Source organism: Rhodnius prolixus, unplaced genomic scaffold (genome assembly GCF_049639745.1).
Source record: "Rhodnius prolixus isolate KJV_2025 unplaced genomic scaffold, Rpr scaffold_2, whole genome shotgun sequence".
Taxonomy (NCBI): Eukaryota; Metazoa; Arthropoda; class Insecta; order Hemiptera; family Reduviidae; genus Rhodnius; species Rhodnius prolixus.
Genome location: NW_027411592.1, coordinates 13,416,237 through 13,438,395, shown reverse-complemented (window position 1 = coordinate 13,438,395; position 22,159 = coordinate 13,416,237). Strand labels below are relative to the sequence as shown.

The 22,159-nt window shown below is 31.7% G+C and overlaps 2 protein-coding genes across 5 annotated transcripts in view; one reads left to right on the top strand and one right to left on the bottom strand.

Annotated features, from left to right (window-relative positions):
* Nucleotides 1-3,198, bottom strand: part of LOC141448995 (uncharacterized) — a 61,478-nt gene extending 58,280 nt beyond the window's left edge. For all 3 annotated transcript variants that reach the window (XM_074117955.1, XM_074117956.1, XM_074117963.1), the window contains exon 1: nt 3,059-3,198. The gene's annotated coding sequence lies outside the window, so the exon portion shown is untranslated. The remainder of the gene's footprint in view (nt 1-3,058) is intronic.
* Nucleotides 1,192-22,159, top strand: part of LOC141448991 (tyrosine-protein kinase transmembrane receptor Ror-like) — a 164,995-nt gene continuing 144,027 nt past the window's right edge. For both annotated transcript variants that reach the window (XM_074117942.1, XM_074117941.1), the window contains exon 1: nt 1,192-1,462. In XM_074117942.1, coding sequence (XP_073974043.1) covers nt 1,369-1,462 — 94 coding nt within the window. In that variant the 5' untranslated portion in view covers nt 1,192-1,368. The remainder of the gene's footprint in view (nt 1,463-22,159) is intronic.

The following is a 22,159-nucleotide window of genomic DNA, read 5'->3' as shown; positions in this document are numbered from 1 at the left end:
AGAATCTTCAGACGCTGCCACGTTCTAGCCCCAAATTTTCCAGGTGCCCAGCGATTCAAAATGCTCCGATAGACGGCACTAAAATGTCTGTACATAATTTTTTTTTTCCCCCCTTACTGATCTACTCCTCCTAGAAACTCTCACGTTTAGCCTCCTCTCCATAATACTAGAAATGAATTTCACTATCCAGAACCCACTTCAAATTATTTTTCCTTACAGGGAGTAACCTGGAGTGATGCACAATAAAAACTAAAATACCAAAATCTTCAAGAATGTAAACACGTACTCTCTCAGAATTAAGAGGCAGTAAAGAAGAAACTTGGTATAGTATTACTAGAATCAAAATAACTCTGTGTACTGGATCTAAGAAAGGGGAATAATAAACTCAAATCAAAAGAATTATTTATAAAAAGATTATTAGAGGGCGTGAGAAGAGGAATTAAAGAGCCATTTCATTAGGGTGGGCCTGCTAAAAGAGATGATGGACGATGCATGTAAAGAAGAGGGGCAAACCCACCTCCTGATATTGACCTAATGAATATTGAAATCAGATCTGCTGAACCTGTAAACTGAAGTGAACATTGTTCGATGGCTCAACTCGTATGTAGCTGTAATAAAGAATAACACAAACATCTTCTAGCCGAAACTGTTTTCACAACTACACAAGTTGAAACCATGAACGATTTACATTATAACACCAGAATCCACGCTACTATAAAAGCTCTATCTTAGATTATTACAAATTTACCATTATAAAAACAATTGTGTATATGTTTACTTTCCCTAAATAATAACAGATCAGTGTTATTATATAACTTCTGAGAAACTACTAATTAAAAATAAACTGGAACAGATTTGTACAAAATTAATATCCCTCATAAAGCAGAATGTTATGTACAACCGTAAACAAGACATAAGATATCGTTAAAAATATAAATACGTGAGGATAGTAATATTGTAGCACTAAGAGGGACTGGAGTGGCTGAATGGTTGGGGTGGTAAATGTTTATATTCAAGGGCTGGGGGAGTTGGGGTAGTTCCTGTCAATCACACAATTCCAAAAGGGAACATTACCCACAGTATATATGTATATGTACACACGCAACCCCCTTTTTTTAAGGGATGTTCGGCTAAATTCGGCCTCCATACACTTCGTAGACTTTCGGCTTGGCTAGGGCTCAGTCAGTGTCTGATATTAGTCTGGTACTGGTCGGTGGTTTCGGCTTTGTCCCCTTATCTAACAGTTTTCTTTACCCTCCGTATTCTACTCTATCTTACTGTAATTCACTGCCGTCACTGTCGCTCCTACATAAGTTCGATATGACCTGATTATTTTGCACACAGCAGCGGGTAAAAAAAAAAAAAAAAATGGACCATCTACAGCAGAATTCACGTTATCAGTTGCTGATGCTGTTGCTGATAGCGACATCGCAGTTTAGACTCACCGCTACAAGACCTGATTGTTAGTTTTTATGTTTAAAATTATTAATAACTAAGCTTACATTCACTACTTTAATACTTAGATTTAAATTTTGAAATATAATAATTATTTGATTGAACATAATTTATCAATTTCCGATATTGCTTTGGAAAGAACCCACAAGAAAATCTTTTCTAAAATTGTCTTTTCAAGAAAATATAATCAAAAACATTATTTTCTCGGAAGTAAATTTTGTGAAATAAAAGCACAATATCAAGCGGCGATTAATATCTTGTTTAATGAACTGTAATCTCTCAATTACAGTCGCTAATCACTTTGATTTGAAATTAAGATTTATAAAATGCACCTTTTTTTTTTATTAAAATTGTAAATACAAATTGATATTATTATTTTTAGTATTATCTTGAGTGTATTTATCATATATAACTTATATATATAAAGGATAAACCTTAGATAAAAATTAATTTAGAAATGGCTATATCTCTGAGGAAATTGAATATTTTTAATTTTATTTTCTCGTAAATAAATATAAATTGCATAAATAAAATACCTAGATATTTAAAGTAATAATAATTTTGGAATTAAAAAAAATGCTTTACTTCAGCCTTTGATTCTATTTGCCTTCTATCTAGGTTTCGGCGGAAAAGTATAAAGTGAAAAATTTTACGTTATAGCAATCAAATAGCCGTCTGTGATAGAAGATCAAATCCCAGACATATAATGAATCTTTTTTTTTAATATAAAAATAAAAAAAATTCATCGAATTTAACTAATTAAAGTTGATGCATCGGTGATTGGTATATTAGCATGGCCATGGTTTTACTCTCGAATTAATTCCATCTAACTTCCCTCCAATTAATGTTTTATTTATTTTGATTGGGAACGCGGAGTTTGAACGTCTCTCAGTTATCTTCTAGCAGTTGCATTATTACTTACATCAAAGCAGATAGTGGAGGTTAAATCAGATAAGAATTTATTTTTTTTAGATAAATAAGCAATTAACACCTGAACTTTGTCAAAAATTATATTCAAACCCAAGAAACTTAACTTCATTTTTATTTCTAAAAACAGAAAAGGTAGACATTCTTAGAACTTCTCGTGAACAAACCGTACAATGTAATCTGAACCTTAGATCATCATACTTGCCTCCAAGGCACTTGCCTTATTTAACGGTGTTTATTAAGGCCAATCTTGCGCAAGATCCAACTATGAGACAACCAGACACCTTACTGGTGAATTAAAAAAGTTATTCATCGAAGATAATCTTACAGAATAGGAATATTTGTTCCATGTAAATTCGCAACGCTTAAAAACCCCTTCAAAAAATAAAGAAAAGAAATGCTTTCTTCAAATAAAAGAATAAATAATAATAAAATTAACAGTTAAAGTTTACCTAAAAATATGCTGTTGGAAAGGCATAAGCCAAAAGGATTGTATTGATGTATGATTATGGTTAATACTTGCCGGCAAATTTCGTAATTGTGTCGCGCGTCAGAGTTCAAAGAAATTTAATAATTAAAGTTCAATTAGTATAGAACAGAAAACATTAACTTTATTAGAATGAGTTTCTTAACTCTACTATTCATTATGTAATATTTTTAAATTAAGAAATGTTACCTTAACCGATTAACTCCCAGAATATAATCACCGGCACTACCGGGTTTATCTTCTCTGCAGAGGGGCGAATGGGGAATAGTTATTTTTTGGCACCCTGGATCTCGGCGTCGGCTGCTCTCTCATCATCTTTCAGCAAGTAGTTATGTTCGTATATTGTTCTGAAAAATTAACATATTCTTAAAGCGAACAATAAAGCTATTAAAATTTCACCATGAGTAGTGGAAATTAAAAAAAAAACACTAATAAAACATTAATCTTGGGAAAACAATTACTCAGCGCAAGTGGCATTTTGAAACGCTAAGGATGGAAGATTATTTGTGCGGGAATATCACAAAAAATTGGATTAATAGTCTGTGAAATATGTAGCCAATTATTTCATAATATGGTGAATAGAAACAGTATTTTTAATCACTTATATTAAATATTTAAAGCTGGGTATCATTCCTACCAAAATTATTACAGAAAGTATGTAAAAAAAATCATACAAGTTCAATTTTATTTATACATTTTAAGAATAATATTGGCTGGGCCCATAACATTGATTGGGAATTATAAAATATGTACTTTTTTTTTTTCTAACTTTAAGCGTTACTAGTTGAAGTCATTGGTGCCCGGAGCTATTTCCAATTCACTGTCGGCCACTGGATAATGCTCTCTCGCAGAGGCAACAATGTCCATACTACACCACTGAGCTAATCTCCATACCGAATAAAATAAATTTAAAATTTAATTAAGGGATCCGGAACTTTTTTCAGAGCACTGCCACTTTTCGGGCAATGTTCTATCTCTATACGATACCTGCCTGTACACAGCTAACTGGAAGAGAAATATCTAAGCCAGCCTCAGAACTCAAACTAGATACATATCTCTGCGTCCTCAATCCAGAACTCCTTTTTAGTGTGTAGAGACATTTAAATAAAATGGTGATTAAAAAATAAAAAGATTATTTTTACGAAAAAACAATAGAGTAGAGTTACCATATTATGTAAAAACAGCCGCCAAAATATTCGGAGCGGTTATTTTTTGACAGTCTCCTGTCCTACTGGGGCGTTTCTCGAATCCTCAGTTTTTTTCTAAATTATTTCTGCATTATGATCCAATTTCGTGCACGACCGCTTCTTTCTCAATTTCATAGAGACGCGTTCCATAAAATTTCCCACTAGTTCTTCTCCAAATTAATTTGGGGCGCAGATATCCTTTAATGCTGGACAGTAACAGCATAGCCAGTCTCTGATGTTTTCTTAAAGAACTTTAAGGTCCTGACATTTCTTGTACATAGTTAACTATGACGTAACACTGAATTGAAAGAATTGTTTATAAATTATATTAACGTTTGCATCAACATTTGAAAAAAAGTAAAGTAATCGCCTATTTTTTCATACGGGGCTTAACGTCCAACTACCAATTAGGTGTCGTGGACGGAGGCGACTAGCAAACTTACTTTACTTTAAATTTCTTTTATTAACCATTAAATAAAATCCAAGGCCAAGACCGGGAATCGAACCCAGTACCACAATGCTTATTAGCTTTACAGGTCTCGCCTCTAACCGCTCGGCTACCGTGGCGCCTATTTGAAGTTATTACAGGAATTTTTTAAAAATATATTATTATTATTATTTTAGTATTTAAAAAGAACCGCATTCTTGTCATCCAAAGCCCTTAAAAGAAATTTTTAGTTTCCTAATATCAGTGTTACATCTGAGAAATCCGTGAGAATGTGCACAATGTTAACTAAGTGCGAACAAAAACGTGTAAAGTGCTAGCTGAAGTTGGCCTGCCTTCGGATGGATGACAGGACCAAACTGCTTGTTATAAGCGTATTGGAACAGGAAGAGTGTATTATATAAAATGTTATTAGCTTTATTTGGCGGCGACTTGAAGAAACTTCCATGATACCGATCAAGACCCACAGAACATGCGCTTTCAGTTGACCTCGTTCCGAAACTTATGATCGAATTACCTTATCTATTAGATTATTCAACAATCAATAATAAGTAATAACCAATGCTAAATTAATAATTATTATCATTTTCATTACTGTAATTATGTCATGACATTTAACTAAGCAAAATCTGGTATCAACATGAGGGACAGTTCCAAAAATTTAAATGAAACTCAAATATTTGACCAAAAATAGGCAATTTTAAATATTCATGTCCTCAATAATTTAATGTTATTTTCTGCGTACTTTTCTTTATTATTATACTAAATATTCTTGAGATTTGGGTACTAAAAGGTTACAATAATAATTTACACAATGGTGGCTGAATAAATTGAACATTTTAAAGATTAGATTACCACCAAGTAGACAAGTTGCATTTTAATCTACTGACTAATGATGACAGAACATCATTAAGTGTAAGAGATAAACATGTATCTGCTGATGTCAAATGTTCAGACCTCAACAAGATAAAAAGTATAAAACAAAATAGTAAAAAGTTGTTATTAAATTTTTAATTATAGATAGTTATATTAATAATATCTATAATAAGAAGTATGTTTTCAAAATTTCAAACAATTTTTGTTATTCGGGGACATTGCACAATTCTACTATTTATAGGCCATAAAAATAAGTTGTACTACTAAACATATAAACATCTTTATTTCCAGTTCTAAATTAAAAATAAAAGCTTAGTTTACTTTGGGAGAAAAACTGTAATTCTTCTTATTGTTCCGCAGCAATTGTAAACTATGAAAATCTAATTTTCCTCAAACCCATATTCCTACTTTAACTTACTACTACATAAAAATAAATTCTGCGAACTTATCAAATTTACGGAATTTAGTTTTCAATGGTATTGAAAGTCTTGAGGGCCTTTGGATTTGAACAAAATATTTTTAGGACTAATCACAGTGTGACAAGAATATCTCCAAACTAGAAATCGTTGAAAGCACAAAATTGGTATTTCGTTTTTTACACTATATTTAAATTAAGGTTTTAGAGAGAAGATTCATTAATTGGAAGTGCAATTTTTCAGAATTTCGCGAATTTCTCAAAAATCCAACATCCCAAACCGAGAGCACACAACGATCCATCATCATTTTCTCCAAAAAACAGCTATCTAAGGTTGCCCTTCCGTCTAAAGTGCCACTTCAGAACATAGTATGATTATTATATAATATCAAAGTAAATTTTTTGACATTGAGGAAACACTAACTTTGATTAAAATAAGTTAACAGGAATCGCGACTCTATAAATTTTTAATTATTAATTTTTTTTGGAAGGATATCCTGAATCCTGGAACATCTGTTTTTATTAGACATCAAATAACAAATCTTTAGATCTTATCCTGCAGTTTGCATTTTAAGCATTTTTCCGAATAAAAGAATTATATCTATATTTTTTGACAGCTCTGGGGAATATAAGAGTTCCGTTTCACTTAATAAGGGAGAGAAGTTTGAACAAATTGAAGAGAAGGAAAAAAATATTACGGCCACTTAATATCCAGGGCCAACCCTATCGTAAATACTAGACAAATAATCATTTGTTTGTTGAGGGGCGGTCCATAAATTGGTTAAACTGACTATTAAACAACTAGATCTTTTAGTTCTACAGACCAGGTAAGTTAAAGAAACCAATATACCTTTAAAAAGATAATTAATTTGCCAAATAGATGGCAAAAAAGAAGTTCATAACCGGTCCTCAATAACCAACAAATAATTAATCAAGGATATTAAGGCGAGGCGGTAACTAATTCTACTAATTACACAGATTACCACTATTATTCTCCCACTCCTAACACAAAGTGTTCATTTTTAAGTTAAGGAAAGTTTGTAATACAGAAGTGTAATGATTGCAATGTTAAATATCAGACGTTTTTCCACATATCTAGTGTATATCTATAACTATCTGCTGTAAAGTATGTGAACTAAAAAAAAAAGCGGATAGTGGTATTGGAAAATAAAAAGAGAGCCAAAACGGAAATCAAAGCTTGACTTTCTGCCACTTCATAAACAAGCTTGCGCAATAAAAACCTTTACTTTCCTAATCGGGCGAACACAAAACTAATTTACAAAAAAAGTTAACACGATAACAATAAATACCTCTTACTAGATGTCAGAGATAGAAAGCAAAAAAGCTTCTATAAAAAGCTTATTTGGATCAGAGCGGTCAGCTTTGTCTCCTGTTATAATGTGAACAGTCTCCTTCAATGGGCGTGTCTCTTGTGTTTTTCTCCTGTATAAACTACTTGTTTTATTGAACGTGTTTATAAATTTAGCTTGACCTGAACGTGAACTCAAATAACATAATTTAAACTCTACAATTTTTCACTATATTTTTTATAAGAAGACTTTTCGATTGATCATGTAAACAGTATTGTATCTATGTACAAAATTTAGTGTGTTTTTGGGTTAATAAATCGGCAGTGGATGAGAATTAATCAGACAAAAAAACCTTGATATAATTTCTGAAGCTAATGGAAGACCTAGGTCATCTTAAATATAAGGAAAATCATTTTATATTATCAGTGTTAATTTCATTTTTCGTATTAGCACAATTTATTATTATTATTTTGAGAATTTGAGAGACTTTGATACTTTGCAACATTGCATTTTCTCAATAACTTACCAGAAAGAAATTTTGGGAACCTTTTTTTTGCGGCCCAGTCTGTCTCCAGCAATTCATCCATAAAACCATCACACCTTTTTTTGTCGGTTTTCTCTATCCTAAAAGACAAATTGTATTGCATAAAATGGATAATATTTTCATCATAAATTTTCACTAAGAATAATGAATGAACTGACGACATGCGTCCATCCATTATTGGATGGGAAAGAGCTCGCCCCTATTCCAGAAGAGATTAACCAATTAACCCAGAATCTCACACCCCAAACACTCCCACTAACCCCACGGGTTTTTTTTCTTTCTCTCTCTTAACGACTCAATTTTAGTGGCCTAAAAAGTAATTATTCATTGCAATAAATCATATCCTGAGTGTAGCAAACAACTGACAGTTAAGGAGAAGAGATCAATGCTGCCCCAGCTGTTCGCTTTATTATTTTCATTTTTTTCCCCAATATTTCACTTCATTAAATTTCATCGCAAAAAAAAAGTGTATTGACCATTTTTCATTTAAAGGAAGAGATCAAAAAGGTCACTGCCCTAGATTGCCAAGCGGAAGATCCTAGGTTCGAGTTCTCAGACATCTTCTTTCAAGGAGCTCATTCTGTCAAGTGATGGACAGTGTAATTAATTACCAGAGAACACAGTTTATAGACCAGCAGTGCACTGTAAAAGCCTCGGGCTCTCACTTGTTACCACTCTTACATAAATTGCCCGCCACAAAGTGGGAAAAGACTTTTCTCTCTCAATAATGAACGCCTAACAAGATACTATATTTTGGCATAAAGAAACAAACGGAAAAAATTGGGTAATTTTAACAAATTACTGCACCAATGCCTACACTTTCCGATCAAACAAGTTTTAAATGTTATAAGAATTTATTATGATTTAAATTCCCTTTTTTAATGCTTGGTTTAATTATTAATAAGACTCTTTTCTGACGGCCCACGACCAAGATGGTTGTCTTAGCTCCTGTTTATATTTATTGTAAAAAGTTTTGCTGTCATGTCTTTTGTGACAAATTATTTTAATTGATGAATGTATGTAGAAAAAGAATTTTATAAAGACTTATTATTATAATTATAAGCTAGATATCACCCCTTTAACTGAAACTATTATTCATTAAACACTTGTAATGGAAATGGTTTGGATGATCAATTTGTACGATAATAGGTGCTAGAATTAACTGTTTCGGAAACGATTAACTCCCGTTTACAGTGCAATGATTTTTTTCTTCAACCAATTTTCCAAATACTCTCACTCTCAAATCTTTGCCTTCCTTTGCACGGTAAATAATATATGTAATCCTTACACATTACTCAATTTCGGTCCATCTCATTTCTAGGATTGACAGAACTAACTATTGGTTTTCAGGATATTTTCTATCCTAAATAATGAAAGAATATTCCCTGTTTCCAGATCAAACACTTAGATTTTCGATTTCCTGATTTCTTTCATTTCTCCATCCCCTTTTCCAATACATTCTTTCAGACCAAAACCAAACTATCTTTTCCAGAGTAGGTTGTTAGCTTAAAGCCCAAACTGAAGACCAGTTTTCATTGAAGCAGCAGCAGTTCTATCGCTAAATGAGAAGCTCTCATAAAAAGTTTCAAAGAAACTCTCCAGGACGCTAGTTTGTGAAATTGGACTTTCTGTTGTTTGTTGTTCTATTATAATCCTCAACTTTCATTCTTTGACTTCCAGAATAACCACAAAGTATTATTGTGCTTTACCAAATGTTTGGAACAACAGTGTGTGTTCATATTTTTATCTAGAGATTTCCACCAGAAAAATAGAAATATTGCTAGACTATTCCCTGCTAAGAAAGCTTATTTGTATTATATTACTACTAACCTAAGTAGAGTATTCTCAATCAATTTTCTATTTTTATTAAGAATTTTAAATTAAAAAAAAAAACAATAGAGAAAAAAATTATTTTTCTTAAATTAAAATGAAATATAATTAGCTAAAAACTTTTCAATCGTTTAATAATTGAAGAAAAGGTTAGGATGATCGTTTCAATTTTAATCTAAGATTCCTGATTATTCATATTCAACACAAAAAACTAAAGAAAAAAATCTTTAAAAACAATGTACATGAACTTACATTCAAAAATGAATAAGTAATCAAATTCAATATCACTACTTAGATATGTGAACGTGAACTCAGGAAAAACCAGGCGTTTTCAAGTAAAGAGGAAAATATGGCACGTGCGAGATATATACGTGCCATACATTCTGATCACCTTGAAATGACTAATTATATTTCCTAACGGCTGCATTAAGACATTGCATTACTTCCTTTATAAAATTAATTAAGATTCAATTAGTAAGGAGTGTAATTTCAATTTAGACCTTTTATTTCAGAAACCCCCAAATAAAACCAGTCAAACTTTCATTTAAATTCAGCTGAAATTTTCAGATGATTTTTCCTTACAGCCATTCTCAAGGTTTTAACTTACGAATTTTAAAAATTTGATACAAAATAAGTATTTTCTTTTAAATTTCTAAACTCGTTGCACTAATATTGAGTGTAAAACTATTATTTTATAAATTTTTTCAAGATAATACGATTAAAGGGACTTATGGAATAGAGGATGCTATTCGTACCTCTAAAGTACCAATTCATTAAAGTGTATAACTTCAATCTGCATGTTTTGAACAACAAAATGCAGTTTTATGTCGCAGAAAATCCAAAAACTACCGAATTACTTGCTGGATTATGAATTGTTTTTAATTTTTGCCTCCCCAAAATTTCTTACATATTTTCCTTTAACTCCTCCGTATTTACATCAAGTTTTTTATTTAAATAATATTTCTGGTTAACTTTTTTTGGGGGCATTTTGGAGGGAAAATTAAAAAGTACTTAAAAGCCAACAACTCCAGTATTGCAGTGACTGGTAGTCGTGGGAGTGTCCAAACCCGATTTTTACTTATTCGAGGACATTATCACCCACTATCGGATCCGTGTGGACTGAGACGGATGTAGCACCGCTAAACATGACTACAAAGGAGTCCGCCAACTCGAGCATCCTACGCCTTCTACGATCACTATTATTTTATTCTTCAAAAACGACTTTTTATACACAGTTATTGTGAATTTAATTTTCTATTTACTTTAAGAAATCAAGTTTGAGATTTGCAAGTTTTAAGTATTCAAGTGTCATAGCGCTGCACTAATCTAAACTGATACCTAAAATCAGTAATAAATTACGTACGTATACATTAATCTTTACAAGATACAAATTAATGCCCCGCCCCACATTTAACATTTCGAAAACAGTAATAAAGTCCCAAGTAATTGCAGCCTTAAATAATTAATATTAAAACCCTGACTTAAGTATTGAGTTACGAAATTGTAGTTATAAACGGGGGAGATTTAATTAATTGACCGTTGGTCATTCAGAGACAACAAACACAAACTCCACTAAGACTGGTCTTAAATTACAACCCGCTGACTATAAGAAGTTTAATGTTACCAATTACTTACTGAAAACGATAGTATTTGAACTTAACTGAGGAAATCTCAAGTCACACCGTGTTATGAGCAATCACATTATGCTCATTCTTCTACTTTTAAAGTGTTTGAAACGCTTATAAAGAATTTTCAAAAATATTGGCCAATTTTATATACATTTAGAATTTTAAAGAATAAAAGTTTATTTTCATTTTATTATGCTCACAGACATTTGATGCAAGAGTGCAAATGCAGGTGGCTCTTTGAGAAGGTCGTGGAAAATTGAAAAATAAAAACGCTTTGTGAAGTACAATTTTCAGCTGATAAATTTGGGTAGAAAACAATGATTTACTCAAGAAAAATGTCCAAGTGATTCCTTGAATACACTGAATTACTTCATAAAACCTATTTCTTAAAATGTTGAAAAAGCGCCGTAGATTCATAGTTCTTTTTGAAGTCATGGTTACAACACTTTCTGGAAAAGATTCTACTTCATAAACCCTTTCTTCCAATTTAGTTACAAGATGATAAAAAAAAAAAGAAACAGACATTATCGTCAGTTGACCTAGTACAACCAGAACTGTTAATTGTACAGTTTATAAAAGTAAATTAATTTTATTAGACAAAGAAATGTATTAAATAAATAAGTTCAGTTATAACGACTAAATTTTGAACGCAAATAAAAGTTCAGTTTGTTTAATCGTAAGAATGTCCCACTAACGGATTCTGAAGAAAGAATGATTAGTTCTCCTGTTCAATTCACAAGGTAGATAGAAAGTAGCCTACAGGAAGGTTGCATGGCTGAATGAACTTTGAATTAAACGAAAATAATTAAAGGAAATATAAGACCGTTTTGTGCATTGTGCAATACAGAGCTGCAGCGTGTCCACAACTTCTTAACTAAATATGCTCAGGATAAATCGTTTTCGTTAAATACTTTTTCCATTGAGTTACCTAAATGTTGCAAGGAGTGAAAATCTATAATTGATTCTGGTAAATATCCTGTAGGAAAAGCACTTTTTAAGCAAGAGAGTACATATTGAAAAATGAAACGCACAGATGCAATATTATGAAAAGTATTATATTTTAAGGAAAAGTGGCAAGTCCAATGAGAAATTCCTAATCAAAAGTATTGCTTTTGTTTTAGTAGTACCGATTACATTTTATATTCTGGCTTCATCTATCTCATTACACAAATCTTCTTTAAAGCGCTAGAGGATTTTCTCATTTTTTCGGAACTAATTCTCATACTAAAATATTGAACTGAATACTAAACATCCAAGTGATATTTATTATGCTTACTATGAACTGATTTATAAGAAATATTCCAGGTGGACTTTAAAAACTTTTGGATATTTTAAACGATTTTGGATTTTTACGGCTAAAACCAAGTTGTTGCTGAAGTACTTGGCTCTACAAATAATCAAAAATACACTAAATTAAATTAAAAAACTGATTAAAACTGAAAAAGAAATTCGTGTGTTTTAGATTTTTACATATACGATATATTGCTTCAAACCTAAGTGAAAGCAGAATTCGAGTGAATTACTGTTATGTAAAACTATTGGACACTTGAACTTCGACGAATTGGTTATTAAAAATATATTAAGAATTATCTTTAAAAAATATTATCAATATTAAACTTTTTTGTATAAAATAATGTGGGTATCTTTCAAAACGAATTCATTAAGCAGCACTGGGTGTAACTCAGGGATGGTGTTTTTCGCTCAGAAACATTTCATTTTCAAACCAGAATTCAAATCACCGCCCTTATTTTATTAATAATAATATTAACACAAGCCATGGTTTTTGGATCTATTTTGGCCAACAATGTTTAAATTCAATATTTAAAAGTCAAATGAAAAAAGGGCTAGAAAACTCCAATTAATATTCCAAAATATTTTACTACAAATTGTCATGCCCAGATAAAACATTAAATTTTGTATTTAGTTTTTATCATATTCCAGTCATTTTTCCAAGTCCTTTTTGTTTTGCAATAAAAACTTCATTTTGAAAAACCACTCTGAAAGTATCTCAGTATTTCTGACTACAGCAGTGTAAATGTTTCTTGAAAGGACAGGTTGGTTACGAAGATCCCGGTGCAGCTGGCAATAATGGCAATATTTTACCACTATACGTACAAACACAACTATTCAAAAACGATAAATGTTATTAAATGAAAACTAAACGAAACAAAAGGATAAAGTGGTCAAGTCCGCAGCGCTGGATAAAATCAACGATACACAAACACAAAACTAAACAAAAGCAAATAAAAATAAAACTGCAAATTCATCATCAGGTTTTATTCTTCAAATATCTGAAAGAGCCAGGATATCTTTCATTCCTCTAGATTGATTGCGGCATTTATTTGAACTGTGCATAACTCTCTGTATTTCCGGCAGTTTTTACGTTTTACTCAAATTCCACGCTAAACAGTTATAAAACAAAAAAAAAAAATCTGAACAAAAAATTCTTTGTTTCTCTAACGGATAAATATAAACAATTTGTTATACCAATAATAACAATAGATTCTAAGAGAGGGGAGGGATTAGTGGTGAGCGCATTGGATTCCCACGTGGAAATCACGGGTTTGAATCCAGCTGCCGGCCCTGATGACGTGAAATTACTTTAAAGCCAATAGGATTCAGATATCTTCACAATGAGGGTGATAAGGTTGGAATAGTGCTTACTAATTAATTAGGTTTATAAATTCCAAGATTTCGAAAAATAAAATGAATTCCATTAGATTACTGACCCTTTATGGATTTCTATTATTAATAATTACTTATACAATTGGCCATAATCACGACTATCGGAAGTATCACTATTACTGAAGTAATGTCAAAGTTGGTCAATAAATAACTTCATTCCTTATAAGATAACCCCTTAATTTAAATAAATATTGGAATGTAAAAACCTACTATCAAAAAAGTAAAATTTAAGATTATTCACAAAGTATTTTAGGCTTAAATCTTTAGTTTAAAAGTCTGTTTAAAGAACAATAATTACAGTCGCTTTGGGCAAGTTGTGACGCCACACTTCCTTCAACAGAATTCAACGATTTCTTTTAAGATTAATGAAAATTTAAACACGCCATCTGCGGTATGATTGAGTTCTCCGGAGATTTTTACTGTTCCGGTTATTTCTTCTTATTTACTTTCTTTCTTATTGTAAGTAAGAAATACAAATATACATACGCACACTCTAATATACAAAGACGTCTGGTATATATGATAGGGATCTAGAGTAAGAACCCTTGAAGAAGTTTTGCTGGTTAGTATTCAGGAGACTACTAGCAAGGCTTCAATCGTTCGCAAATCTGAACAGCTTGGAATACCGAAGCGCATCAAGCAGCAAGTGAAGTACTTTACCCTTCTTTCTTCAACTGATCCATCCCTGATATATTTCCTATAAGTGAACATCTTGTGACAGAAGTGGAGGGAAAGGGATCGATTACTTCAGCTTCTACATTTTGTTTTGCCAAGTTTCTTCATCAAAGAATATAGATCTAGTTTCTTTAACCAGAGATATGCAATCATTTCCCAACTGAAACAATTCTTTTTATTTATTTCAAAAGACTATCCATCAATAGTACCTGCATTTTGAAGAAGTTTTGAAGAAATGACCACAAATAAATATTATTTCAATTTGATATTATGTAATTTAAACAATTTAAAAAAAAATGAATTCAAAAAAGCACACTGTTATTATAATGCTTAAGGCTGTAGTAAGTGCGCTTAATATCTATATCTCTTCCATGAAAGTGGATGTCTTTACTTCTGTAACTAAATGTTACTACCCTCCTGAGTTCAATTTAAGTAGAGTAACCCAATGAAACGCCATAATTTTGTAGTTTCCGTAAAATGCAGTTTCAAATTTCTCCCGCATAAAAACTGTAGCTTGGGCCATAGAATAAATTCAATGTAAGTGACTTGGAATTTTATGTGAACCATTTATGAAAGGAAACACCTACTTTACATATTGTTTTTAAAGATGTAAATGGCAAGGGTTCAAGCTTCTGAGCGAGCTAAAGAACATTTTTGTATACACAGAAACTAGTGTCAAATTCTAGGAAATATTAATAATTTTTTTATTATGTTACAAGATTATTATCCTGTCAGAGAGGTATTTGCGTTGTTGAACAATAAGACTGTCTTCGACTGGTAATCAATTCTAAACCAAACTTAACTTATCCAAGAACAGAGAGGCAACACAACTAGAAATTATTGGATTGCGGTTAGTTCAACAATCAAATATCATCCACCGCCAATAATTTATGCATTACCAAACTAATTTCATCCGAAACGGTGATAAATATTATTTTATTATAATTTCTGGCAAATGTGAATTTAAAAAGTAATGCAAATTAATATATGTTCAACAACTGCAAGTTTGCGGTAGAAAATGCACATTATTTAAAAGTAATGCATCCCTATAAAAGTTTAAAAGGCATAATATTCCTATTATTAAGAAAAAACATTTTGTTGTTGAAACCCACAAAAACTCGCGTAATAAATTGCCATATATTTTCTGTAAACGTGTAGTTTCTCTCAAATAAATAAATTTACTTCCCAGGTGTAACAAATGAAACGCTACTTCATTGTATTATCTTATAGTAGTCCAGCGAACGGAGACGGCCCTCCTTTTCATACTTGTTCTCAAGGGCATAAATTCTACTTCTTCCTCTGATCCTACTAAACATCAAATTACTCAAAACAACTTGCAAATAAATCAAAGTAATAGCCACTGGGGTGGGTAATTGGCGTGCGAACTTGAAGAAAAGTCTTCCTCATAAGCAAAAAAAAATCCAAAATTTACCTCTTAAACCGATTATTCGCAAACTGAAAATTACAGCAAAATAAAAAAGGAAAATTATTGGAGGCAATTACGAGCAAACTTCTAAAAAAAATGCATTAGTTAAGTCTACTTAAATATTTGCAGTTCGAATAGTTTTTCACTTTTTTTTAAAAATAGTTTTTTCAAATTATTGAAAGTACACAATGTTAGCGTACCTTGATACGTGGAATATGCTTTACTTCAACAAAAAACAAAATAAATAAATAAAAATTTTTAACGGTTGATGTTCAGAAATGCAAAAAGTATTTAGTAAAATCATATTTGAATTATCTCTTAGTCTGCTGACTAAGCAAACCATCCTTGAAATGTAGGAGGAGTTGGTTAGCTTTAAGGGATAACCTCATTTAAGTAATCTCTTAAAATTGCCAACTCACTCCTTGCTAAACCCATCTTCTTCTATCTTCTGCGTGAGTTCCATTAAAGGGACGGATGGATACACGATCTCTAGGGATATAGAAGCGCCGAAGAGGCTCCATCATCTGCCACTAAACTAAGTTCTCTTCACCATCAAGGTAGTAAAGTGTTACGCAGCGGGTAGTAACGGCCTTCCCAAACTCTCCTAACAGTTATGTCACACATAATGGTCACTAATTTTGTAGAATACCTAAGTTGTGCACTGGTTCCCATCGAATTTATTATGAACTTAGCAGTTTACACAGTTTTGCCATTATAAACGGTGAAACATTTATTTTGTAAGCTATTGCATCAAGAAAAACTGGAATTATTATTAGTACGAAGTTTAAACAAAAAACAAAAAATGTCCAATTTCCACCTGAGAGAGAATGAGTACCCCAATAATGATCACTTACAACTATATCGACAATTTCAGCAATTAAGAAATTAAGAATAAGAAAACTCATGCTCAGAAGTAATTCTGAAAATTCACTTTAGGGGAAGGCCCTTCCTCCGATAAAACCCATCAAAGGAAATATTGCAATTTGAATTAATGTGAAAACATATTATATGTTACGCCTAAATACATGAGATTAGTATGGCTCATTTTAGGAAAACCGTAGGAGACGATTTGGAAAACAAAATAAAGAAAATCGGAAAAATCAATTCAATTAAGTGAATTTCATCAAAATGCAACAACGCAAACCATCTGTTGGCTTTTATCCGAGAGCAGCAGTCTTCTGCTTCAATGAAATTAAAATTGAAGCAAAAGCCTAAGATTTTAATTCATAAATTTCAACTCAAATCGCCCACAACACATGTGTATTTGTGGAGTATTAAACAAATAAATAAATAAAACTGTCTAATTTTAAAATTAAAGACACAAACTTTTTACAAAATTTTTAATCAGTTTAAAATGGCAAATTTTTCGATTTATATCACGCACTACAAAAACATGAATAATCCTCACTCTTATCTCCCTGTCCATATCTTAGGATACCATTAAAATCTCACAATCACAATTAATATTCTATCTAGAAGAAAATCCCAATATTATATTTTTCTTAAAGCAGTGAATATTTCTGGATATATTAGGTTCCGCGAAGTTAATCATTCAATCGAAATACTAAGTTATACTTAATTTAATAATATCAGATCTCGGGATGCAGCAATTTTATTGAATTTTTGTAGAGACAAATTATCTGCTCCCTGTTTCTTAACGAGAAACTCTCTGTTAGCTAACCGCCTTGCCATTCAAATAGTACATTGCAGATTGAATATTTTCCCAATTACGGAAAAATCAGAAATATATGAGTGCACTGCCGGCTTCTGGAAAGTGTTCACTGGTTACAGAACACACTGTCCATCACCGGACAGTGAGCTTTAAGAAGCTCCTAAGAAGAGAAAATCTAAGGGTCAGCAGCTGGATTCGAACCCTGGACATCCGCTTAGGAATCCAATACGCTAACCGCATAGCTAATCCCTAATGAATTATTAAATCATATTTAATAAAAAAGCTACTTGGAGCTTTTCCATAATTCACTTGCCTTATAAAAAAGTGATCTGTGAAGTTGGCATTTCTTTTAAACGCAGGAGAATAAAATGAAGGTTGTCTAGCTTGCGGTGTTCGATGATCTCTAATACTTAACAGTCTCTACAGCCACTTCAGGTAATTAAGCATCTTTTAGTGAATAGTGTTGTCTGATACTGAAGTGGCCAAGAAGTCTACTCTGCAATGGGTAAACACTAACCGCCAATAACTCCAGTTGTTCACATAGACGCAGTCCTAATAAAGAAAAAAGAAGTATATTACCAAGAGAACTAAAACAAGTGTACTTCTCTTTTAATAAATGAGGAGGTGATTGAGAAGATAAGTACATACAAATTTGGCTTAATTAATTTGCTTTGAATACTTAACCTTAGACACCATACCATACTATTGTTATTCAGGAAAAAAGAATGAGATTCCTCAAACTAACGTGTTGAGAGCCAATAATGAAAATATATCGGAAATGCAAATCATAAGGTAGCAAAGAAGGTTCTTAAGACAAATAGTATGAGCAAGTGTGTTTTCACTATGTACACCTTCGACCGATATAGAACATAGAATATTTTTCTACAAGTTCATTACTTCTGATTTCCTATAAATATTTTTACATGAATGCTTGTACACATACATAATAAAAGTAGTAGCCCGTCCACGACACCATTTGGTAGTTGTAGGTTAAGCCCCGCCTGAAACGAACAACCGATTACGTTACTGTTTAAAGTAACAGCATCGAAAGTTCATAAAGTAATTAGCAAGACAATGTGAAAGTAACACCAATACATTTGTCACTTATAAAATCTATCTTCTCCACGTACCTTTCTTTAACTCGTCCAAATAAAAATAAGGCTAATCACATTTAGATCCACCAAGCGCTGTCGCTAATCCAAGTACATCTGTTTAGTGAATGTTCTTGTTTAGTAATTATAAATCGATTGAGTACTTAATCTCAGACTGTAAAAATCGTAGGTAAGAAAATATTCAAAAAAATTACCTAAACAACAATACTGTTTTTGGTCGTTCTATAATTCCAATTATATCCAGTTTTACTATACGAGGTACATCGTCAGATCAATTGTCAGATTCTCCAGCTTCTATCAAGGATCGCTTCCACATTTGCTGACAGTCTCTTTGCTAAAATACATCATGAGAACAAGAAACATTGATACTTGCGCGCCATGTGTAAAACAGTTTTTAAATTTAGTTACCTGCAGATCCAGCTCCTACTTTAATGTAATCAAAAAGAAGTTTTGGTTTTTCTCGCTGGTATTGAAGGAGACATTCTTTCTTTAGCTCCAAAAAATAAAATTTAATTGTAACTAAAACTGCCTCAGAATTTAATTTTCAATGTTGTTTTAAGTAATTGAAAAATTACTGAAATGACGTACATATAATTAAATGAAACAGGTCAACAATTATGGGAAATTGATAGCACGTGTGTGCAATCACTTGGTCAAAGGAAAGTCTGTTACCCCTTTATACATTTAATTGGAAATCTACAAGTTAAGTAGTATTGGTATTGATTAAACGTGGAAAAGTTATAACTGATAACTTTTTGAGGTGTACTTTCTATTATTTTCCTGTTGTATAATTGGTGTTCCTTATCAAAAGTTGTCCATTAAGAAAATTCTAGTAGTAATAGAAATAAAAAAAATTGTTCAAATTGTAAACTAATCTCCTTAACAAAAACTTACAGTTTTAAAAGTTAAGTATAAGGGTTGATTAAACGCCAAAAGGTACACAAATCAGCTAGTACCCAACATTTCATTCATGCTTAGTTCATATAATTTAAGTAATTTTGCTGCATTAACTTTTCCTTCACATTTTTTAGAATTTATTAGATATCACAGACCCTTATGCTGGCCATATTTATCTACAAAATATTTGTTCAAGTAGCACTGTAGATTGACTTTAATATCTATTAATATTAATCTATAATAATCAAACTATTAATTACAGGTTAAAAAATTCAAAAACTTTTTGAAAAAATGCTTACATCAACATACATCAATGATTTTGTTTATTTTATTTATTTATTTTATTTTATTTATTTTTTTAAATCGTCTGTTTAAGTTCATTCTTCGATTAAAGTAATTGTTATTTTATGTAGTAGTCAAACGTTTATAATTAAAGGTAATAATTATCTGGCTTTATCGCAAATAATATGGTTTTCTTCAATTACATTCTCAATCTAGGTGTTCTTCCCACAATGTTGTATACATGTAATATAAAATAAATGAGATATGCATACGTTTAGGACATCTAATTATTCCAGTAAATTACTATAAGTAAAATTAGGGGGGTCTAAATTAAATTACAATTGAGAAATGAATAAATAATGTTGAATAATCTACTTGTTATTAACTGTGTGTTATTTGTGCTCACGAATATTTCGGTAAGACGAATTCAAGACTGAAATATTCTTTTAAATCCGTGATTCAAATTTAAACAGTAGCCGACTCTAACTTTGTCTTTTTCTACTTTTGCATATATCGTATATATGTGACATCTCAGAATAAAGGGCAAATTAAAGCTAAATCCGAAGAATAATTCGGAATAGAGTTAAAATAAAGTACCTATTTAAAAACGGATATAATATACATCTTATCATAATTATAACAAAATAATATTATGAATGAACTGGCCAGCATAAGGGTCTGTGATATCTAATAAATTCTAAAAAATGTGAAGGAAAAGTTAATGCAGCAAAATTACTTAAATTATATGAACTAAGCATGAATGAAATGTTGGGTACTAGCTGATTTGTGTACCTTTTGGCGTTTAATCAACCCTTATACTTAACTTTTAAAACTGTAAGTTTTTGTTAAGGAGATTTTTGTACCTTTTGGATAGATTTTCATTTTTGTCTATTTTGCGAAGTTACATATCTGCTTTACAGATTTGTTTAAAATTTGGAATAAGCAATTCTATCATTATAACCTGAAAAGGTGTTAAGTCGGAACTGTAACTACCACTGGAGAGATCTTTATAAAGAATGATTATAGTTGCCATCCTCAATAACAATTTTTTTGAGAAAGCGTTTTGAATAAAATAGGAAGGTATTTGTACGTAACTAGCAAAATTAAACTGCGATTTCAGTACTTCCTTTTAAGAAGAGTAAGAAAAACAAACTGCGAATACAGTACTTCTCCCAAAAAGGCAAAGAGGCAAAGATTTTGAATCGAACGACAATTCATTGATGTAAATCGGTTCACCCATTGATAATTTTAACAGTTGCAAGACTTCCTCTTAGTAGGTGTAAGAGCATGATGGCACTTCACTGCCACGTAGAGGACCTTTAATCACTTCTTCGTGCTAAATTTTATCAAAATCGGACTAAGCGTTATAGAAATATTGGTAATAATAGTTTTAGAAAGGGCTTTACTTGGGTGGGGCAAACTCCCCTCCTTATGAGGCGTAGCGTCGAGACTTTTAAAATGCAAATCTGTACAAAATTTCGATTCGAATGACACTTTATTCATGAAAATCAGTTCACGTGTCGATAATTTGAAACGATTGCTATACTTCCCCTTAACAAGTGTAAGATTAGATCGTCGCTTTAATGTTATGTAGGGGAGCCCTAACCCTATCACCCTACCAAATTTTATCAAAATCGGGCCAAGATTTACAGAGTAATTAGTAATAATAATTTTGGAGGGGGCTTACATAAAGGGGGCTAACTCCTCTCCCATTCGATGTACAGCGACGAGACCCCCAAAAGGCACATCTACATAAAATTCCGAATCGAATGACACCTCATTCATGAAAATCGGTTCACGCGTTTAGGCGCTACGCAGTTTACAAAAAAGGTAACAACAACAACAACAACAACAACAACAACAACAACAACAAGAAGAAGAAGAAGAACAAGAACAACAACAATTTTTGAAAATGCCGTTTTTGCACATTTTCGGCAACTTTTTTCTCAAAATCTATCAGATCTAGGTTGTTGCAAAAAAATTACAGTTATAAAGGAGGGTTTGCCCTACATTATAAAGAAAATTTGGGAATTTTATCTTTTATAGAAAAAGAGAAAAAAATTGTCAAAGTTGGGTGTTTTTCAACGTTACGCTTTTTCCTGCAGTTTTTGATGATCAACCCTTATACAACTGTCCTACCGGACAGTTTTAATCAAATAGTGATTGAAAAGTCATAACCAAACTAAGAACAAATTTTCTACAGTTTAGCTACTAGACTGACCGCAACTGTTGCACCATACACTTTAAATAAATCGAAAATTTGCCATTGCTAGTTCATGATACTAGTAGCAAGAATTATATAAAAA